Source organism: Sorex araneus, chromosome 7 (assembly GCF_027595985.1).
Source record: "Sorex araneus isolate mSorAra2 chromosome 7, mSorAra2.pri, whole genome shotgun sequence".
Lineage (NCBI taxonomy): Eukaryota > Metazoa > Chordata > Mammalia > Eulipotyphla > Soricidae > Sorex > Sorex araneus.
The window spans coordinates 19,011,226-19,034,230 of record NC_073308.1 but is presented as its reverse complement, the minus strand read 5'-3'; the positions used below and the strand labels follow the sequence as shown (position 1 = coordinate 19,034,230).

The 23,005-nt window shown below is 38.7% G+C and overlaps 1 protein-coding gene across 1 annotated transcript in view; it reads right to left on the bottom strand.

Moving 5' to 3' along the window:
* Positions 1-1,778: 1,778 nt before the first annotated feature.
* Positions 1,779-23,005, bottom strand: part of LYPLAL1 (lysophospholipase like 1) — a 33,262-nt gene continuing 12,035 nt past the window's right edge. Inside the window, exons 3-5 of the mRNA XM_004613055.3 lie at positions 13,321-13,490; positions 3,624-3,739; positions 1,779-2,838 (exon numbers count right to left, since the gene is read on the bottom strand). Coding sequence (XP_004613112.1) covers positions 2,599-2,838; positions 3,624-3,739; positions 13,321-13,490 — 526 coding nt within the window. The 3' untranslated portion in view covers positions 1,779-2,598. The remainder of the gene's footprint in view (positions 2,839-3,623; positions 3,740-13,320; positions 13,491-23,005) is intronic.

Below are 23,005 nucleotides of genomic sequence, written 5' to 3'. Positions count from 1 at the left end.
ACTGGGAACATTGGTGGAGGGACCTGGGCACTGGTGGAGGGATATAAACAAAATACAAACATAAAAGTTCATAAGTTTGTAACTGTAACTCATGATGATTCACTAATAAAAAATAAATAAAAATTTTTAAAAATCCCAGTATAAATGACATCTGCACTTGTATGTACATTGCAGCACTGTTCACACTAGTCAGAATCTGGAAAAATCCTGAGTGCCCAGGAACAGATGACTGCTTAAAGAAATTTTCGTACATCTACATAATGGAATTCTATGCAGCTGTTAGAAAAGATGAAGTCATGAACTTTACGTGTAATTGGATGGACATGGAAGATATCATGTTAAGTGAGATGAGTCAGAAGAAGAGGGACAGACATAGAATGACTGTACTCATTTGTGGAATATAAAGTAACATAAAACGAGACTAACATCTAAAGACAGTAGAGATAAGGCTCAGGAGGATCGCTCAACAATTTGGAAGTCAGCCTCATGTGCTGGGGGAAAAGGCAGTTGGGATGGAGAAGAGATCACTAAGTCAATGATGGCTGGAGGGATTGTTCAGGGCAGGAGATGTGTCCTGAAAGTAGACTAAGGATATAACATGATGGCCTCTTGGTATCTGCATTGCAAACAATAATGCCCCCAAATATAGAGAGAATAAGAAGAAATGCACTTGCCACAGAGGCAAGGGGTGATGTGGCGGGGCAGACACTGGAAACATTGGTGGTGGAAAATGTGCACTGGTGGAGGGATGGGTGCTCAATCATTGTATGACTGAAACTTAAATCATGAAAGTTTGCAACTGTATCTCATGGTGATTCAATAGAAAAAAAAGTCACAGCAGAGCCTGAGTGATCATACATAAAGCTTCTGTGTGGGATTATGGTTCCTGAAATATATAGCCAAGAGTAGCCCCTGGCCACCACCAGGTGTGGCCTTCTCCTACTGCCCCCCCCCCAAAAAAAAAGAGTCAACTTCCCAAGACAATAAAGATACTGTAGAGAAATTTTGAGGCTAAACATACTTAGAGTAAAAGAAAAGACTAGATACTTTCCCGGAAGAACCAGAATGAGAGAGAGCAAGAGTGAGTGAGCAAAAGAGACAGAGAGACAGAGTCAGAGATAGGGAGAGACAGAGAGAGACAGAGACAGAGAGAGACAGAGACAGAGATTGAGGCAGAGAGTAGAAAAGTGCCTGCCATAGAGGCAGACTGGAGCTTGGGATGGGGATGGCAGGAGTTATATGGGAGATAGTGGAGGTGGGAAATGTACACTCATGAAGGAAGGGTGTTGCAACATTGCATGATTAAAACCCAATCATGAACAGCTTTGCAATGGTCTATCTAATGGTAATTCAATTAAAACGAAAGAAAACCATGCTTAGATTGAAAGACCGAATACTTTACCCAAAAAGCCAGAATAAGATGATGTGTGTAAAGTTAACACTAATAAACATTTGTAGTAGAGGTCCCTGCTGGTGCAATAATACAAAGAGCAACAATGAATAACAACAAACTAACAGAGATAGTCAAACAGGAAAGAAAGCAAAAGGCAAGTGGAAAGTGAAACTGTGGATGGGATGGAAATAGTACGAGTAATTTCTTTTAAATGTTTTTAATTAAAAACATTTTCACATTAGTTATAATTTCACTTTTGGGTCAAAGTTCTTCTAGAACCATTTCACAATCATTTTAGGATTAAGATGTATTGCGTACTTACAACAAAATCACAAGGGTAAGAGTTCTTGATTCTGTTTTACAATGAAACTGGAAAATAAAGGAGAGCAGTATTCGGTTAAGCGCAGAGCAGGCCCTGGGAGAATCCCAAGAACTGGGTTGCAAATGTGGTGCTTGAGGCTCTGGGAGAGTTTCCCATCCCTATTATCAAATACCAGTAATAGCTATTCAAGCTCTTATGTTGATGGAGTGAGAACAAGTGAAGCTGGCTGACAACTTGCTAGCTTCATGGTACTCTGCTGACACTAAAATTACCTTACCTTAACTTTGTAAGGTAATTTTAGAGAACAGTAGAAAAGATAAAATATTATGACGCCAAGCCTTTGCATATGTCTCCTTGTCTTTATTTTATTAATTACATGGGAGATGTGTTCCGAAAGTAGATAATGGACCAAACATAATGACCTCTCAGTGTCTGTGTTGCAAACCATAATGTCCAAAAGTAGAGAGAGAGAGTATGGGGAATATTGTCTGCCATGGAGGCAGGGGGAGGGTGAAAAAGGGAGAGGTATACCAGGGATATTGGTGGTGGGGAATGTACACTGGTGGAGGGACAGGTGTTTGACCATTGTGAGATTGTAACCCAAACATGAAAGCTTGTAACTACCTCACAGCGATTATTCAATACAATTAAAAAAAATTCAAAATCTTACTTAATAGATTTCCAATATTCGCAAAGACGTACCCGAATGATTATAAAGACATTTCTGAAAGTTACCATTAATAACATACCATTGTTATTTCAATAAAAAATATTAGTCAGTAAATTGTATCTTCTAAAATTTTTATTATCACTATCAAGTTATAATCTGGCAGTACAGATCACTTTCCACAATGGCATTAAATGTTTATCAACTGATTCTGATTTATTCCTTCTGGGCTTCCACTTCTCCTGGGAGCTTCGTAAGAATCCACGACTTCAGTTTTTCTAGTTCAGCTCTATTCAGCTCATGGAAAACCCCTGGGAAACTATGAAACTTGGTGCTCACCCCCAGAGATTTTAACATTGAGTTTGTCTCTTCTCCCCAAGAATGAAGGACTAGTTCGTCTGCAGTACCATGGCACTGAAATAATTCAGGAAGGGTGCCTTCTGTCTTCTGAAGATCCTAGAGAAGGTACAAAAATGGAAAAGCTAAAGAAATTTATTCAAGAACATTAGTCCTGGAAAGGAGAGAGCACAGAAAAACACACTTTTACCTATGTTTAAATATTAAAGGAAGAAAAGGAGGTTCTGCTTTAGCACAAGGGCTGAGCTGGATGGTGGCAACACCTGGGTTGCTCAACATTTACTCCAACAGTCTTGAAATGGTCAGAGCCTTTCCTGAAGAAAGTATGGGACAGAAGAGGAAGGACCTCTTCATGTGGAGTGGGGGAAGGGAGACCTGGAGCTATAGTCCAAGCAAGGGGAAATTTTCATTCCAGTTCTTGCTTATAGTTTTGCTGATTCTATTGCCAGTAATGAGATATAACACTATAATGTATCAAATTTGCAAACTGGGATATTACTACAAAATAAATATTAGCAATGACATCATTGTGATTATCTTCATGACATAATAAGAAAACCAAGCTCTTAAATATTTAATCAAAGATATTTAATACCTTGAAAATATCTCAAGGGCACATATATATATACATACATACATATATATATATATCATGTCATATACCATACATTCTATCCTTTCCCCTTCGGTTTTGTGTGATGATCTTTGTCCAAGGCTTGACATTACTGACCATTTACTCAACAGGGCTGGCTACCTTGGTCATGAATTTCCAGGAATGGTCAATGTATCAGTTGTTATTATCCAATTACCAATTTGATTTTAATGTTTAGTTTTCATTAAAAAATCTCATGCTTTTTCGTTCCATTCTTCAAACTGGAACTCACCTGGTAAACAGCAGATGCTTTATTCAAAAAACTAGACAGAGCAAATACTCCTGCCACATCTTGATGGTTTCTATAGGCTAGATGCATTGCCATACACCCTCCCATTGAAAATCCTCCTGAAAGAAGCAAAAATTCAAAAATCTTATCAAAAATCTGAAAAATCTGAATATATGCCACAAAACTTTAGAACAAGATATTTATGTCAGATCTTCTGTAAATAATTTTAAATAGTTGGATCTTTAAGGAGAAAGAGTGGGAAAGAGAAAATTAGTGAACGTTAGATTTTATAGGCTGAAGGCTGTTCTGTTATTGCTGGGAAAGGATTTTGTCATAAAAGGAGATATTCTAGAAAAGAGAAACCATGCTTACTGAATTCATAATTTAAAGTATGAATCATAACACAAGGCTTGTTTATTAGCACTTCTAATACCTACATATATATCACTTGTCATACCGTTGCTCATCGATTTGCTCAAGCGGGTGCCAGTTGTCCCTGTCGCATGCTAGTGTAGCCCAATGGCATCTGCTCACATTCCAGGAACACGAAGAACATCAAACCATTCGTTCAGGACCTTGACGAAGAAGTCTGACCATCTCGCAGATGGGTGGTCAGGCGTTCTTTTGAAGTCCTGTGGAATCCAGTCGGTAACAGCTCTAGTCCAGCAGTGGTCTCCAAATCGCATTACATGTCCGGCCCATGTGATTTTCGACACCTTGACAAACGAGACAGTGTCTCTGATTCTTGACCATCGATGGAGGCCAGAACTCCGGATTCCTTCGTGATACCCCAAGAACAGCTCTTCCAATTCCTCTCTGGGATACCCGAATAGTGTTCTCATCCTGTTTTCGTAGGGTACAGGTCTCTGAGGCGTATGCTAGTGCATATGAGAACTTCTTGCTCTGGGCACATCTTTTTGACTCCACTGTTCTTCCTGCACTAAGATACGCACTAAATCTCTCTCTCTCTCTCTCTCTCTCTCTCTCTCTCTCTCTCTCTCTCTCTCTTTCTCTCTCTCTCTCTCTCCATATATATATACATATATATACATATATACACACACACATACAAGCCTACTTATATATGTATAGTTTATCATCACACCCTCCACCAATGTCAATGTCTCTCCACCCATGTCCTTTGTTTTCATTCTTTGTTTGGGGGCCGAAGCTGACCTGGCTCTGCACTCAGGAGTTACTCCTGGAATTGCTCGGGGGACCATATGGGATGCAGGGAATCAAATCTGGATCGACCACATACAAGACAAGTGCCCTGCCCACTATACTATCACTCTGCTCCCTTGGCAGACTCAGTTCTACAGGGAGACTGAGACACTGTTGCCATTGCCACATTGTTACATTGTTATAGTTGTTACCTACTACACTTCTCCATAGTCTACACAGGAGAGATCATTCTGTGTTTATCCCTGTGCCTATCCCTGACTTCTTTCCGCATGATACCCTCCAGATCCATCTCAGCATGATGCCCAGCGAATCCCCGGTGGAATAAGGTCAAACTTTATTAAATGTAAAACTCAAAACTGGACTTTTTACTTACAGCTTCTTCTGCTATGGACTGTGTAATAAAAGCTCAGGACACTGAGTGTTTACAATAACCAGAACACAAATCCTGAGAATAGAGATTTTTGTCTATTATTCATGGATGAAACTTCCCCGTTTAGAATGTTGCTTCAGTACATGGTAGGGGTTTAAAATATAAAAGTCAAACGCAGTTCCAAAAGGATATTTATGGAAGAAGACGCATTTTTATGGATTCTAACTCATAGAATTTTTTGTGATCTGACTTAGAGCTTAGAAAATCTAAGACTTGATGACTAGTTTGTTCCCTGCTGATTTCTAAATCTGGCTTCTTAAAAAGTAAAAATCCTAGAGTTAGTTCCAGACCCACTAACAAATCTCAAAGCCAACGAATGCCCATTTTTAAACATTCTTATACCCATAAGAAGTGTAAGAATCACACCTTAGAAAAGTATCAATAGCTGCAAAGCAGACAATTCAAAATTAAGTGTAATGAATAAAAACAGAAAGTAAAATGTGGCCATGATTTAAAAGAAATCCATATGTTATGAATACCAAAACGGCATGAAAAACGTTTTTGTTTTTGGGAAAAATTCAAGAGCTTGAATTATATTTCTTTAATCGAATACACCTAAGGAAGATATTAAATGAAGCTAGTATGACTGAGGAACTAAAGGTTCACTTTTACTTAATTTTAACAAGTTTATGTTTAGTTGATTGTGGCTAAGGGCTATCTTATTGAACAACTTAGTTCTAAGTAATCTAAAGTATTTCAACTGTAGAGAATTTAAAATTCGTAAATGGGACAAAAATAAACCAGATACATCATTTTAAAAGGTTGAAGTAATTCAAAATCTTATTTGAATGTGATAAATTTTTAAAACATGAAAGTTTGTAACTATCTCATGGTGATTCAATAAAATTAAAAAAACACATCACAAGAAAAAGTGAAGGACAATATATTAGTGAACAAAAATATATTAACAGATAAATTTAAACGTATATTTTAAAAAATTTGTTGACAAAAGAAGCCAGTCATTTCATCTGGTTTAAGTCTTCTTGATGAGACAAGTATAACAACCACAAAAATTTTAGAAAGAAAACACTTGCCCACATAGGAAATGTCATTATGGGCAAACATAAATGCATATGCAGACATTTAACTTCATGTTCAATTCACATAATTTACAGTGAAGAAAAATGTGCTCACTGAAATCTTATTATAGAAAGATTTAATCTAAGTCTCTGACCCCTTTATAATCTTGTGAAGTAATCTGCAATTTCTCATCAGCCATCTTTGACAATACAATCACTTTTCAAGTCAGAAACTACTGTGAAAAGGGACTTTGTGTATTTTTTTAAAAAGAAGAAAATTTAACACAAAGGACTAGTTATTTGAATTCAATTTCCAACTAAGTGTCTAAAATGCAATATAAAATATACTGTTGAATAAGTGGATACCAAATAGTAAACTCATTGTAGGTAATGGTTATAATGTATATTTATAGTTGCTGGCAAAGTATAAAAATGTCAAGAGTTAAGATTTCAACATACATTTAAGATTAACAAGCTGAATAAAACATGTTAAAAAATAATAAACCTAGCTTTTATGAACTCTTTAAGTAAAACAAAACAGTAACAATGTATAAAGGACTACACTGGGAAAACTAGGCTAATCTATCTAAGAACAAAATTCAGAGGAAGAAAAATACTTATAACTTTACTATCAATTGAATGGGATTTTAAAAAATGCAATAAAATCTGCCCTCTTACCAATTTTAGCAATTCTTCCATTTAATACATTTATTGTAATTATTCTTCAAACTGAACTATGAAAAAAAGTGATTTGGGAATACATAAACTGTGCCCATAATATTGATTTGTATATTTTCTTTCATACAAAATTTATAGGATAAATAAAATTTTATTACTTTCTATTAAAAGCGATTAGAATGGCAAGCCCATGTCTTTAAAGTTCTGGTAATTGTTGTCAAAGAAACATCAGATGTTTAAGACATATTTATGATAAAGCAAAGAAGAAGGATATCACTCTTGAGTTTTAGCTCTGGAAGAGCTACAGAAGGGAGCGCTTTAGAAGAAGCTTGATATCATCAGGCTGTCTGGACAGGGGAACAGAAATCTTGGAGCTAGGCATGCGTCTTCCCAGGAGTCACTATAGTTTCTTCATCTTTATCTTCTCTAAAAACTAATGCACTAATAGATGACCACTTTGTCAAGTGTTTCTACTATGCTATAAGCCATAATTTTGACATATATTTAAAAAATCACTTTCATAGCTACCATTCTACATGAATAGTATATTTTAGACTCTTCCCATAGAATACTGCTTTCAAAGTCTTTCAACAGAGCTAAAACATCATAATTATTTTCAATTCCCTGAGCACATGATAATTTGCACTTATGCACATACACAGTACTTAATGGTCACATAATGTTAAACTGTATTAATAGGCCATAATTTCCTACATTACTTAGAATTCCATGAAAATCACACAGGTGCACTTGATTACAGTGCTTCAAAATTTTGATATTATCAAAATCATTCTAATCTGATCATATAGTGGTCAGGGTCTATAGAGTCTAGATTAAAGTTAAACCTAAATTACATAATTTTAACAACAAATTATCACCACCTAGTGGACAAAAAAAGAATCTCATCATAAAAAGATTAAGTCAATGGATCTGGATTCTAGTCCCAACTCCTATTTTTATAATTGCCAGCAGTATTTTTTAATCTTCATTTCTTGACACACTAAGAAATTGCTCCCATTATTCTATTACAAGGCTCTGGATAAATAATTCTTGTGAAACAACTCTACATACATTAAGTGTAAAACACGGTTATATGAAAACTCTCCCTATGAATGTCCTCAATTTTAGTAGCATCTTTACCAAATATACCCCTTTTAAGCTTAAAGTAAACACAGGAAAAATGAAACACTTTTCTCCATCTCTAGATTTCAAATTATGCAGAAACATGCTAAAAGGAAAGTAACAGTGTTAACACAGATATTAAGAGGCAGAATATGTGAAATATGGTTATATTTGACACACTGCTCACTCCCAACATGTTAGAACAATAAGAAGATAGGATAATGTAACATTATTATTTTTATCAAGATACAAGATTTGAATCCCGGTTTTTCAATAAAAATGCTGCCAATATTTGGAACTACTTTAAAAGTCACTATTTCATCATCTGCATTTCTCCCTTCTCTGGAATCATGTGTGATGCAATTATAAAAGCAAAAAACCTAATACCTGACATTCTTAGTGCACAGAATAAGATCTGAGGACAAATCTCCTATATCTAGTACTGGGATAAAGAGTAAACCTATTTTATCTTGTTCTTCTCTTCTTACCAGTTTAGGTCTTTTTCTTTAAGAAAGGAAGCCATTTTCTATGAATGAAGACTGCAATGCAAGGAATATGTTTCCACAGCTAATATCTAATGTCTCCATGTATCGTTCTTATCCTGTGCCTCCAAAACCTTGAGACAGTGCACATCCAGCTGGATACTGCATTTGCTCTCGTGCTGTTCTCCTGGCCTTGTACGCTGCTGGCAAAATGTCCCTGAACTCTGTGTCCAGTTCACTAACCCTCCAGTTGGAGCAAATGCCCGGGGAGGATTTCCGAGGACTCTGATGTGCTCCACACTCGGTCAGGAAAGAGTTTCCCTCTCTGCTAACCAGTCACATTCTCGCTTATTCTTAAAACTGGTTGAAGAGTCATTTTCTAAGAACATGCTCATTCCCCTAAGATTTGCTTCTTTCTTCATCGTTTGCACTATATTTTGCACACACCTTTACAATATTATCACAATCTTTACAGTATTAAGATTAGGTATAATTTTTTTAGTAGTCTTTCTAGAGGGTATTCTGCATTTAGCATTTTTAGTAACTACACAAAGATAAAATGTAGCATGAATTTTTTTTACTATTTTTAAATTATTTTTTACTCTCAGCAGCTAGAGAGAATGATCCAGAGATTTCGGTTTCATATACTATATAAACAGAACTATTTTCAAAACTAAGTTTAGGGGGATTGAGAGATATAACAGAGGTAAGTACTTTTCTTGAAAAACAGCCAACCCAAGTTCAATCCCCAACATTCCATATGGTGCTCTAAGCCCTACCATGAGTGATTGCTAACAGAAGTAGTAAACCCTGAGCACTGCTGGGTGTGGTCCAAGGAAGATTAACAAAATAAAAAGCTGCTAAACAAAATGAAAGCATCACTTATTAAGTAAAAGAAATAAACACAAAGATTTTTGTACCCATTGTCTCATTTTTCCTTTTGAATCTTATCATTTTTCTACATTTAAAAATGTTTCTAGGGACTGGGGCAGGTAGGGCATTTGCCTTGCATGCAACCAACCCGGGTTCAATTCCCAGCATTCCATGGTCCCCCAAGCACCGCCAGGAGTAATTCCTGAGTGCAGAGCCAGGAGTAACCCCTCTGCATTGCAAGGTATGACCCCAAAAGAAAAAAAATTCTAATCTCATTATGGTGTCTATCTGTGTTTAATAAATTTACAGAAATTTTATTTGCATTTATTATAATCATAACTCAAGGAATGTATGCAAAAATACCTTAAAACAGCAATGACATGGCTGCTGCTTGTGCTATATTTTCAAATTAATGAAAAATTCAATTATATCAGGAAGACAAATAACAACTATAATAAACACTCCTTATGGGATTTGAATGCTATTTCCTCTGTACATCAACAGCAAAACTATGTAAAGAACACAATTTGCCAAAAAGATGGTAACATAATCCACACTTTGTCAGAGTGAACAGGTAAGGTACTGTGTGTTTTAGGCCATGTGTTTAACTCTAAATAACTGTTACTAAGATTTATTTTCACTGTCTATTTTTATAACTAACAATACAGTAACAAGGACATGTAAGCTGGGTCCTTCTGTATTTCAGGCTAAGGAAGTTAATATGCTCATCTCAATCCAAAATAAAGCGTAATCCCAAATTTAATAAATCATATGTATACATATATAGTATTTTATTATATCTTTAGAGTAAATTTTGATTTAATGTTGCAGAAACCTTTCCAAAATGAAATTTTGTTGCTAAAGCAATGAAGCTTTGGTAAAATTCTTATCATATTCCTAACATGTTTTACGAATAAGACTATTTTTTGTTTGTTTTGTTTTGGGGCCACAAACTAGCTTTTATTCAGGGCTTACTAGTGGCTGTATGCTCAGGGATCACCCCTGGCACTGCTGGGCCGTGAGGAGGACTATATGTGATGCTGGTATTGACGCTGGGTTCGCAGCTTGCAAGGCAAGAACCTTACCCACAAAACTATCTCTGTGGCCCTAAGTCTCTTTAACAGTTTTTCTTGGTAAGCCAGAAAATAATTAAAGTCCACTGTGTGCTAGAAAGAAAAATCAAAATAATTTCTAGATATATGAAGAATTAAAGATACATAAAGAATTAAACATAAATAAATAAATCACATTACAGGAAAAACATTAAGTCTATAAAATAATGGCCATACTTTATGACACATTCCAAGTGCAAAGCATGCTGATCTGATTTGGAGGTAATTATGTAGTGACTGATCTGATTTAGAGATATTATTAAGTGATTACCACAAGAGATTTCCTTAAACTGAGAAATTATGTGAAAAATAGGTAGGAAAGAAAAGACAGTAATTAACATATAATAAAAAAGTAAGGTTATTTTTTTTTGGCGTGTGTATTTAAATGTAAAAAGAATAACTAAAAGAAAATATCAAAATTTAGTATAAATTATGAAGTTTTATTTACTTATGTTTAGTAAAGTTTTCTATGTTTAGTAAAGTTTTCTTTCAAGACATAGACATATCATTTCAGTAAGAGTATAATGAGAGAGAAAATTTAATACAAGCTGTACAAGTTATCCACTGGTATAATTGTTTCATGAAAGGAATTGGATTAATATGTATTGTGTTTTAAATACATTTGGCCAAATGAAAGAATTATGGGCTTTGAAACAAATGCAACCTATATTACAAATTCTTATTAGCTCCTGCTCATATGATGACCAGAATGTTTCTGCAAAGATAAATAAATGAAATAATTTATGAATTAGGAAAGGCAGAGGAGGGAAGGGTAAGAGAGAAGTAGAGAACAGTTAAAATTCTACAGGATAAACTATTTTTTCAAATACAAACTGTGAAACACTTGTAAGAAATTTCTTAACACTGCATAACAGAACTTTCCTTTTTGTAATGTTGAATTACACTTTTATTGTAAAGCAGTTTCTTGGCCTAATCTTTCATTTTCCCTTCATCATTTTATGACTTCAGGAATCTCATTTACTAGCTTATCGTTAAATTCAGTGACGGGCTGTGATTCGCTAAAGTTCACATCTTTTCACTGAGCCTTTCAATAGGAATATTTTCCTGAACACCTTTCTAATGAGCTACATAGCCCAAGTGCAATCTTTTCTCATTTCTCACCAATTATCTACACAACATAGGGTAAATGGGGAACCAGAAAGAATTTGGTTTTGTGAGCCTGGAGTGAGCCAAGTACTTTACAAACATTATCTCCCGAGTAGAACAGGAATTGTATTATCACTTCAATTTTTTTCTTTTTGGGTCACACCCACAGGGGTTACTTCTGGCTCTGCACTCAGGAATTACTCCTGGCGGTGCTCAGGGGACCATATGGGATGCTGGGGATCGAACCCGGGTCGGCCGCGTGCAAGGCAAACGCCCTACCCACTGTGCTATTGCTCCAGCCCCTCACTTCAATTTTTGAGGCAGGAAGGAGCTTCAAATTGAAGGCAGTATAGATGTGACTTCTGAGCCCACACTTTCTTCAGTCTCTTGGTCTGGCTATTGGAGTTAAGAAGGCATGTTCCAGTCAAACAAGTTTCAGCTAAAGCGATGAACTGTTTCCAGAGAACACCCAGCACCACTGCCTCATGTGCATTACCATACTACTATCCATGCCTGGACCTTAACCTCTGCTCTGTTAGACCTGCTGGGAAGGGCTTCAACTCTGCCCATGCTCACTTCAGCAATTGTCAGACGAACCCTGACTCTTTATGTGTGCCCCAGTGAACACAAAACACAGTGCCCAGTAAGCATGCAGCAGAAGCGTAAAAAGATTTGCTAAATTCCTGAGTGATGGCTGTCAGGTGCATACACGCATTGTGAATTCTATGTTGTCACTCTCTATCCCCTGCACTGAGGCTGGGACCCCTCCCCAAGCTCTTCTCAGAACTCCCATAAGTTCAATGCCTGTTTCCATTCAGTTACACCATGATCTGGACATAGGCATATGAGAAGCTCAGAAGTGCAGAATCCAACATGGATAAAGAGACAGACGCCCAGAAAGGAGGCGCTGCTACGCTGGAGACCACAATGCTTCTAGCTAACGAGCGTGGCTGTTGAAGCCAAGACGGAAAATAATATTCTTTCCATTTTCTCATTTTTCCTTTGGCTTACTAATAGTTCAGATCCTTAACAAACATCAGGCAAGTTTATTAATTTACCCCAATCCTGTCTACATGGGGTCTCAGTGTGCACTTGAATGCTATTTAGAACAGGACAGAAATACTTTGTGTGTTCTGTGCCATCCGTATTCGACATAATCTCTCTCATCTTCATATGGACTCTAGAAATAGATTTAAATAGTTCTTATGTGTTCGTAATTACAGAGCAGAGGGCACCAAGTAGACTAGAGAAATTACATGAAGCTTTTTTTATAGCCTTGGAAACAGATCACTAAGGACACATTTAACAAAAACTTTTTAAGTAACTTTTAATGTGATATTAACCCTGAAGAAACTTTTTATGAACTTGATGTTACATTTTCAACTGTAATTTAGCTTAAGCCTTGGCAATGGTAATAGAAAGACTGTCATAACATAAGCTTATTAAAATATTTTTCATATGAAAATGAAGTCTCAATTATAAATACAATGTGGGATTCTCAAATAACATTATTAAAAAAAGTCAATTCATTGTTACAAGCCGTGGTTTATAATTCTAATGCCTTTGATTCCTTTTAATGTATAGTTTATCTAAAGTATGAATAGATCAAATGATATACAAGTACTTCTAAGTAAGTCTAAATTCAATGTACAGAATTAGACAAATATAATTACCAATTTTTAATGTTCTTACCTACTAAAATCCTGCTCTTCTTGATGCCACTTTTTACTTCCTCATCAATCAAGCCTGTAAGCACCTGGCACATTCCATCAATGGATTCCAGGTGCTCGGGGCAATCGATAGATATCTTAAACCTGTCAAACCAGACATTGGAGATCCCTCCTTTCATAGGGGTGTAAGGCCTGTGGGGAAAAAAAAAATTACAGACTTACAAACTTCCTTTTTTTAAAAAAAAAATTATTTAATCACCATGTGGAAAGTTACAAAGTTTTCAGGTTTATGTTTCAGTTATACAATATTCAAACACCATCCCTTCACCAGTGCCCATATTCCACCACCAAAATCCCCAGTATACCCACCGCCCCTGCCCCCTCACCCCAAACTGTATAACTGAAGAATTTCACTTCATTTTCTCTTTACCTTGATTACGTTCCATATTGCAACACAAAACTCACTATTGTTGTTGGAGTTTCCCCAAAGAAAGACAGGCCTACTAAGGAAGCATTTGATAATTGGTTTTCCATTAAAAGATTGCATGTTTTCAGTTCTTAGAAAAGATCGCGCGGCTCGGACGTGTCCCAGTCCCACAAGCCGGAGCCATGTTAGTTGCTGCTCAGTGTCCCCAGGGCTCCATCTGGAGAAGGTGTTGTGGCTGCACCTCCTCCGTCCGGATCCCCGGTGTTGTTGGCCCGGTTTTGAGTCCAGAGCATTTCTCCGGCCTCGACAAACTTCCTTTTTTAATAATTTAAGTTTAAAAACTTCCTTCTGCATAATGCATTCACTCTCCTATACTTCTAATGATTCCACTAGTATTTTCTGATGCTTAATCATCTCGTTTAATGTACCTTTTAGATTCATATGTTCTTCAGAAAATACCAATTAAAATGGAAATTTTATACATACTTATAAAATTATATATATGACATATGGGAATTATATACATATTTGTGTAAATATGTATACATGGTGTCTATTTTGTCTGATTAATTTAAATATATGACTAATCAGGCCTACTATATTTTTCAAATTTCTGAAAGTATCAATACTTAATAGTAAGTATTCAAAGATAACAATGTCTGCACAAAAAAATCTTCATTACCATGTGAGGGAAAATATGATCCCTGCTCCCCAAGTGTTCAAGTATTTAAAAATATTACTAATTTGTGGACTGGAGAATAGCACAGTGGTAGGGTGTTTGCCTTGCGTACGGCCGACCAGTGTGCAATTCCTCCATCCCTCTCAGAAAGCCCGGCAAGCTACAGTGAGTATCTCGCCCCACACGGCAGAGCCTGGCAAACTCCCTGTGGTATATTCAATATGCCCAAAACAGTAACAAGTCTCACAACGGAGATATTACTGGTGCCCACTCGAGCAAAATGATGAGCAACAGGATGACTAATTTGTAACTCTTTTACCTTTTTGATTTGGGGACACATTCAGCTGTGCTCAAGGCTTACTTCCAGCTTTGCTCTCAGGGAATCACTCTAGTGATACTTAGGAGACCGTATGTGGTGCTAGGAATAAAATTTAGATCAGCCATATGCAAGGTAAGCACCTTACCCACTGTACTACCTCTCCAAACCTAATTTTCAGCTCTTAAACATAAAATGTGTGTTAATAGAGCAAGGGATATTTTGTTACCATCCAGGCCCATTACCCTTAGAAAGGGGTGCTACAATAGGAATCAGAATCCAAGATTTAAATTAAAACATTGAGATTTGGAACTATAGGTTTAAAAAAATTATCTTTTCAAGAAAATAAAAGTTTAATGGGACACAAATAGCCTTTGGAGGTAATCCTCAGGTAAATATCCCGTACTGTTAGAGCCTTCCTGGTCTCAAATGGAATGCATTTTCAGACTGGCAAAAGGCAGTATATTGTACGATGTTCTGAGCTGGGTGTTCTGCTGAACAAGGGAGATTTTACAGGATGCTTATTGTTGAGGTATGAGACTGGCGGGTGACTCTTACTCTAGACACTATACAGTTGCATATTCGTATTGAGGCTGTCTGTTGAGATGTCCTTCTATCTCATACTAGCCAAGACTTTCTGTTTTACCAATTACTATGGGCTTGGGAGGGGCCTTGCGTTCAGTCTGATCCTAGTAAAAGCAAATGAAGAGGAAATAAACCCATCTCAGGAGATGTCTACAGGCAAACACTGGAATACAGAAGACAAACATGTCTTCTGTATGAATGGCGATTTCCTCCAGAGGAGAAATACAAGAGTCCAACTGAAAATAATGCTCTTCCCTTGATAAGCTGCTTCCTGTATGTAACTGAAAAGTAGGATCCCTGGGATGTCTGCAGATTCCCAGAAAACATAACAAGGGTTCAACTGTATTTTCTGTGATGCATCAGAAGTTACAGCAATGAAGACCACAGAGGCAGAGCACACCCTCTGCCGCCTCCCTTGCCCCACATTACACTCAGCACACATAAGCAGCCTTCAAAGCCAGAGAAGCCAAATGATCGTGGGAACTCCTGACTCCAATTCTCTCACCCGCTGCATCCTGAGAACCCCTGCCCCCTCAGTGTGGAATCTGCTTCCGGGAAGTACCCAGTCCTGAGGACCCTGGCTGTGCTGATGGGGATATAACCATGCTCATCTTGTTCTGCATTTCTCAGCCACTTCACAATAAACCAGGAAGCCAGAAGGCTACATGTGGGAGAGTTTCTCAGAGAAACCTGGAAACAAGAAAGGTGCTCTGACTCAAATTTAACAAGAACTCATCCACAGAAAATCTTTCATTTACTAGAAACCAGACCCATCCATCGCACAAACTACTTTGTTAAATGCCTTCTGAAATATGAAGGTATATCATAAATACCACTAAGTAGCACGGTAACACTGTCATAGCACTGTCACCTCATTGTTCATCGATTTGCTCGAGCGGGCACTAGTAACATCTCCATTATGAGACTTGTTGTTACTGTTTTTGGCATATTGAATACGCCAAGGGTAGCTTGCCAGGCTCTGCCATGTGGGCAGGATACTCTCAGTAGCTTGCCAGGCTCTCTGAGAGGGGTGGAGGAATCAAACTCGGGTCGGCTTCATGCAAGGAAAACGCCCTAACTGCTGTGCTATCACTCCAGTCCAATTATCACTATAAGTCGGTCCATAAAATCTTAACATTTTCTCCTGTCTTCCTAAAGCATGCATTTTCGTGTGTGTGTGTGTGTGTGTGTGTGTGTTGTGCTGTGTTGTTTTGATGTTTCTCACATAAATCTCGTTTATATTTTGTACCATTCCTCTGCTCGCTCACTCCCCGCATATCCTCCTTCCTGGTTCAGAAACGGTGCTTATGAATCTGGACACATCCTCTCATGTGGGTGGGCCATTCATGTTAACAGTTAAAACCTGCAGTTGCAGCAGGACTTTAAGAGCATCGTTTGCTCTTCAGGTGGTACCTAATGGCCCCTACAAACCTCAAATTGCACAGCTGGGAAGAAACTGAACCATCAGGCCCGTTCTACTGGACTGGACAAGATGGAGAAGGGAGCTGGATCCGAACACTGGCTGCGTGACCCCTACTCAAAATACAAATTAAACTCCGAAGCTTCCCCTTTCATGAATACAAAACTTTATCCTCATCAAGCCTTTAATTTTATAACTCGAAATTTTCTAGTCTCTCTCAACCCTGGTTCTATAAGATGATGGATAGTGGCCCAAGGCCAACGGTCTAAATTGTGTAGCATGGATGGATTACCCTGGATGTATGCAGAGTGGCCCCAGTTTGGCTCTATGCTGGGAAAAAAAGAAGAAAACCATGACTCAAGTCATTTCTTTGACTCTCTAATCCAGAGGAACTCTGGCTAAGAGATTTGATTCTATCCCACTCATCAACCGGACACTGGGATCCCCCTTGTCCTGTCACAGTGCTCTCATGGATTCTCTGAAGCTGGCTGAGCATGCCCTCACCTCACCCCCAGCCAGACACAGTGAACTTTCCACATCTCTGATTCCTAGTCTCTGCATTTATTCTTCTCTCTCTGGTGTCCAACACGGATGAGTGGACCTCATGTGAACAAAGTTAGTAAGATGGGCACAGAAAAATACCAGATGGTCTCAGTAGTCTGTGGTATACAGGACCAAGAACAAGGAACTGAAAGCTATTAAAGGTGGTTAAAACCCTTAGCCCTAGACAGAAATGAAAATACAAGAGAGAGAGAGAGAGAGAGAGAGAGAGAGAGAGAGAGAGAGAAATGAATGAAAAGTTGAAGCAAGAAGAGGTAGAAGAGAGGTAACAGGGACAAGGGAGGGTTTGGCTGTGGACTCATGCAGGATGCAAAGGTATCTCCCTATGTCTAACCATGACAGTCAACATTACTGTAAGCATGGGACCCAAATTACATAATTCAACTTTAAAAAAGTATGCCTGAGAAAGGGACAGTTTGTGGGTGGGCGGGAACCTGGGGTCATTAGTGAAGGGACGATGATGCAGGTGTGGGATTGAAGTTGCAATGTACGGCCAAAACTCTATTGTCAACAATGCAAATCAGAGTGCCCAAGTTACTAAAGAAAAGAAAAAGGGAATATAAGCCAACCCCTAGTTAGCAAACTTTATTGTGAATGGTCAAATAATTCCGACAGTCCATGTGATTTTTTTTTTCTAACTACCATTGCATAATTGTCAGGGAATCCACATTTTGTGGCATGAATTTGAGAGCAAAGTGTTGCAGGCTGAACACTTCCCCAATTTGCCCATGTTCTCTGTAGGTACCAAAACCTAAAACCCTACATCAGCTCTCTACCATGATCCTTACAGAGCCCCCACCCCTGCCCCCTACCCCCTTGGTCCTGGAGGCTTCTGATCTCAGAAAGGGCCTGGCTCACGAGAGGAACATAAACTGGAATCAGAAGAGGAAGCATCCAGGTGCCCAGCCCCGGAAGCCCTGCTCAGGATGAACGCTGTCAAAGTCCTTTCAAAGCGGGTGTTTCCCACGTGGCATTAATGTCACTGTCAGACGCATTAAAACCCCAAACTGAACGCAGTCACTGGAATCACAGGCACTCATGAATGAAAACTGAGCATATCACACTGACTTCAGAGCCTGAACTAAGTTAGTCTTTATTTCTACCTTCGCCTTCGGTTTCTTTCTGCTATTTCTCTGTTTGTCTGTCTAAGCACTTAAATAAAGGTGATATCATAGATCAAATTATGAATCATGCTGGGAGCTTAGCCATGACAATGGCATTCACTTCCCTGCATGTCTATGATGCTACCTAACAATCAGTGATAGATTGTCCAGGAAGGTGAATCCCAATTAAACTTGACTGTAACACCACACAATTGCTTTCCCTTATCTCAATTCTCTATAAACATTAAGACTCTGCTCAAAGCTGATAACTGAAAACAATGAGACAAAGAAAAAATCTTGAACTTTCTGTAAACAAAAGTTAATCAAGCTGACATAATTCTCCCAAGGTGCTAGAATTACTTTTAAATGAAGCACGAAAGGATTTGTTTGTGAAAACAGCAAAACAAAATGGCATGTATGTCACACTCATTCACCATTTTCTCTCAAATAAATCACGTAATTATCTGGGATAAAATGGCTAAGCCATGTACCACAATAAATACATGCTTGGCAGAGGACAAGTGTGGCTTCTCAATCAATCAGTCAGACCACGATACGTCACTAAAATATTAAGCTGGAACAAAATAGCCCATGGTTTTAAAATATAAGAAGTTGACATTCAGCTCCATACCAGCTCAGTTTTGACCCGAATTCCCAGTCCTGAAATGGCACAGTCGCCCTTATCCTCTGGATGAGAGCCCAGCTCACGGCAGAGCGCTCAGCTTCACCAGCAGGTCTTCACTACTCTCCAGACTTAGCCTCTCCCCTGAGGGCTCACTGCCACATTTCTGCATGTTGTTCCCACTGAACAGGATTTAGATGCAGTTCAAATGTCCCAGGCAGCTCCCTACCAGGTGCAGGAGTGGAGCGCTCTTTTCAGACCCTACCACTGAAAGCAGATCTCCCCTCTGCCCTACCAGCACAAACGCCTGTCTATCCCGTTTCCCTGGCTATGGTTTTAACAGAATCCATATTTGAAACTCACACATTAATTTCCCCTTCATTCATACAGAGTGCAATCTGCCTTTCCCAACTCCAGGGCACCGAGTGAGTATTTGCCGAATGATGGATGTCAGTGAGCATTTCTGTCAGCTAGAAATAACAAAATATCTAAGCAGCCTCACTTAGCTCTGGAAATTCTGTGGCTTCAATTTTTGGAAAGTTTACACTGTGGGAGGGTGTCTGCCTTGCACGCGGCTGACCTGGGTTCGATTCCCAGCATCCCATATGGTCCCCTGAGCACCGCTGGGGTAATTCCTGAGTGCAGAATCAGGAGTAACCCCTGTGCATTACCAGGTATGACCCAAAAAAGAAAAAAAATACACTGTAATTTCTAGAAAAAGTTAACTTTCCTTTATTGATCTTATAGGACACTTTGGTTTAGCTTTTTTATATTTTAATAAGAGTTCCTTAAAAAAGAAATAATAAAGCTTAAGATGGGTATAGAGTCAATGCCCAAATCACCAAAATACTCAGGCCTCTACACCAGTGTTGCTGTGTCACCTGAAATCGGGTCCTTTTACCTCTCACATACTTGTAGGTATTTAAAGATATTATCTGAAATACTTAATCATAGAATTAAATGATTTCTTCAAAAAGCTGTGTTCTCTGCAGATTTGCTAATCTGTATTTGACCCCGGGGAGGCCAGCGCCCTGCCCAGAGAAATCCTCAGGCCCGGAGGACAGACAGACCCACTGTCCGCTGCACTAGGGAGAAGTGCCAAACCCTGCTTTGGAATCCAGGTTTAATAGAAAAGCATAAACATGCAACCCATGTGGAAAAATCCCAAATCAAAAAAATAAAGGCACTCTGAAAAGCTACTGTTCTTCAATACAAGCTATATCATCATATAAATTATTAAGGGCTTAGTAAAAAAAAATTGTTATTAGTTTTAAGATGGAAATTCTAATAGTAAACCCCAACCAAGCAAACTTCTAATTACAAATCCAGCTGAGGTATGCCACAAAAATAAAAAATCTTTCTTGAACACTTCAATTAAATAGACTGCAAATTAACATCTTGAAAAAAAATGAAGCCATTTTTCCCACTTAAATCAACATAAAGTATATTTCAACTTCTACCTAATATGCCCTGAACTTGGCTGATTAAAAACATCTATTACATAGAGTTGAGGGAAATGACTACTTTAGTGCCAAAATGCCAATTCACAGCTTAATCAAGTCATGCTCTTGCGCTGTGACAGACTACAATTAGGATAACTACAACAGACTATTGTTCTTCTCCTAAGTTCTCTAACAGATACACAGAGAACTCCTCAAAGCAAAATTCACATCCCTAACTGGCGTTGTTTTCAGTGTTTGTAAATGGACGACAAGCATAAAGAAGCCTAAGGCAGGGGAAAGCCTACACTGTATGAAGTGGTAAAAATAAAGGTATCTCGGGGCTGGAGAGATAGCACAGCGGGTAGGGCGTTTGCCTTGCACGCGGCCGACCCAGGTTCAAATCCCAGCATCCCATATGGTCCCCTGAGCACGGCCAGGGGTAATTCCTGAGTGCAGAGCCAGGAGTAACCCCTGTGCATCGCCAGGTGTGACCCAAAAAGCAAAAAAAAAAAAAAAAAAAAAAAAAAAAAATAAAGGTATCTTTCAACCTAATGCAATCATGAAAATAAAGAAGAGATTAATGACCATGGATGGTTTTAAATAATGAAAACAATCCAAAAAGGAAAAGGGACAGAAAGGAACACAAGATGTAAATACAGACATATCAACAGATAGCTACATCAAAGGCAAAAGTGATTTCTTTAGACCATTTATTTGCATTGGAGTATCTATGTTGATCTGGAATGAGACATCAACAATAATATCTAGAATTTGCCCAAATACTTAACAACAAACAACATGTCTTTTTGTTTCGGTTCTGGGCCGTGCCCTCTGCTGCTCCGGGCATACCCCTGTCTCTGTGCTCAGGGATCACTCCTGGTTGCCTTCAGGGGACCAAATGGGATGCTGAAGATCAAACCCTGGCTGGCACATGCAGGGCAAGAGCCCAACTCACTGTACTATCTCTGCAGCCCCATCAAAACAACACATTTCTAAAAAAGCCACAGACAGGCTCGGGAAGCTCCAGAAGTACATGCTCCACGTTTGCAAAAGGGTGTCTCACCCCACAGGCTCTTCTCAGGGCATGAGACTAAGATGCCGGCTTTAATGGAGTCATCAACCTCTTCCTTGGGGTCTGAGGGTCCTTCTCGCAGTACAGGAAAGGGCACTGACTCTTTTCCAAGATGTGGTCTACAACAGCACCACTGTTTCTTTCTGGTTTTCTTTGGGAATTGGCCGTGGGTGTCCAGTCTAAAACATGAGCTGAAGGAGAAGGCATAGAGGGAGACGAGGCGGCCCCAGTGAGTGTCTGGAAGCTGGTGGCATGTAGGATCTGAGGGGCTCTTGGGCCTTCAGGCGCTCAGATTTCTACAGAAGCATTCTGCTACCAGAGAAGAGCGTTTTCTCACCACCCCTGTCCCTTTTCAGAATTTCTATGTCTCAGGTTTACTAACTTAATATAAATGTGACCTTTGCTGGTTTTGTACAGAGTTGTGATAATGAGAACATAAAAGACATTAGAAAAATAAGTTGATATAAATCACTGTAGCACTGTTGTCCCGTTGCTCATAGATTTGCTCAAGCAAGTGCCCGTGATGTTTCCATTCGTCCCTGTGATGTTCAGGTCAGGGGGAATGAGGCCCATTATGTTCACTGTTTCTGGCATATCGAATATGCCACGGGTAGCTTGCTAGGCTCTGCTGTGTGAGATTCTGCATTGCTTTCTTCCGGGAGCTTTGTTTTATAGTCTCTGAATCTTGGCAGTTGATGAGGTTACATGGTTACATGGCCCCAGGGGCAGTGTGTGGGTGTGGCTGTCAAGCTACTGGAAAATGGGAAATCTGGGTGGAAGAGGCCCAGTCCTGAACTGAGCAGCGCTGGAGATCTCCGCCACAGGTCCCGAATACCTGGTTCCTTCATGGGGTGAAGCTCGTCCGAGCATGTGGAGAGTGGCCTTGAGCATGGCTATGGCTGGGTTCTGGAGGTTTTCAGCTGCCGGGGCTCTGTTTGGGGCAGGGAGGAAAACTCAAGCCGCCCTTCTCTGAGGGGGCCCCAGTGAAGACAGTCTGGCGTGGAGGAAGATGATATAAATAATACTAATTAACTAAATGATACTAAAATTACAAGAGAAAGTTACTGGGAATTAGATAAAGTTGCAATAAGTGAGCAGTTTAAAATTTTAATCTGGAAGGGATTGCTATTTCATTATATAAAGAAATGATAATGAATTCATTGACAAAACTGCCACATAAGAAAACTTCAAGTCTAGATGATTCCACAAATGAATTTAATTAAAAACTGAAAGAAGAAATGGCACAAATTCAGAAAATAACACAGAGAATATGGTCTAGCCTATTTCAAGACAGCAGTATAATCCTGACAGGAAAACTACCTTTTACTATCTCTCATGAAGAGAGAATACCAGAAAATCAATTTAAGCCACATACAAGGCATCAAACATAATTATAATCAAGTGGGATTTATTCTAGGAAAGAGTGGGTTAATATTTCAAAATCCCTCATGTACTTATCCATGCCAACAAATGAAAGGTA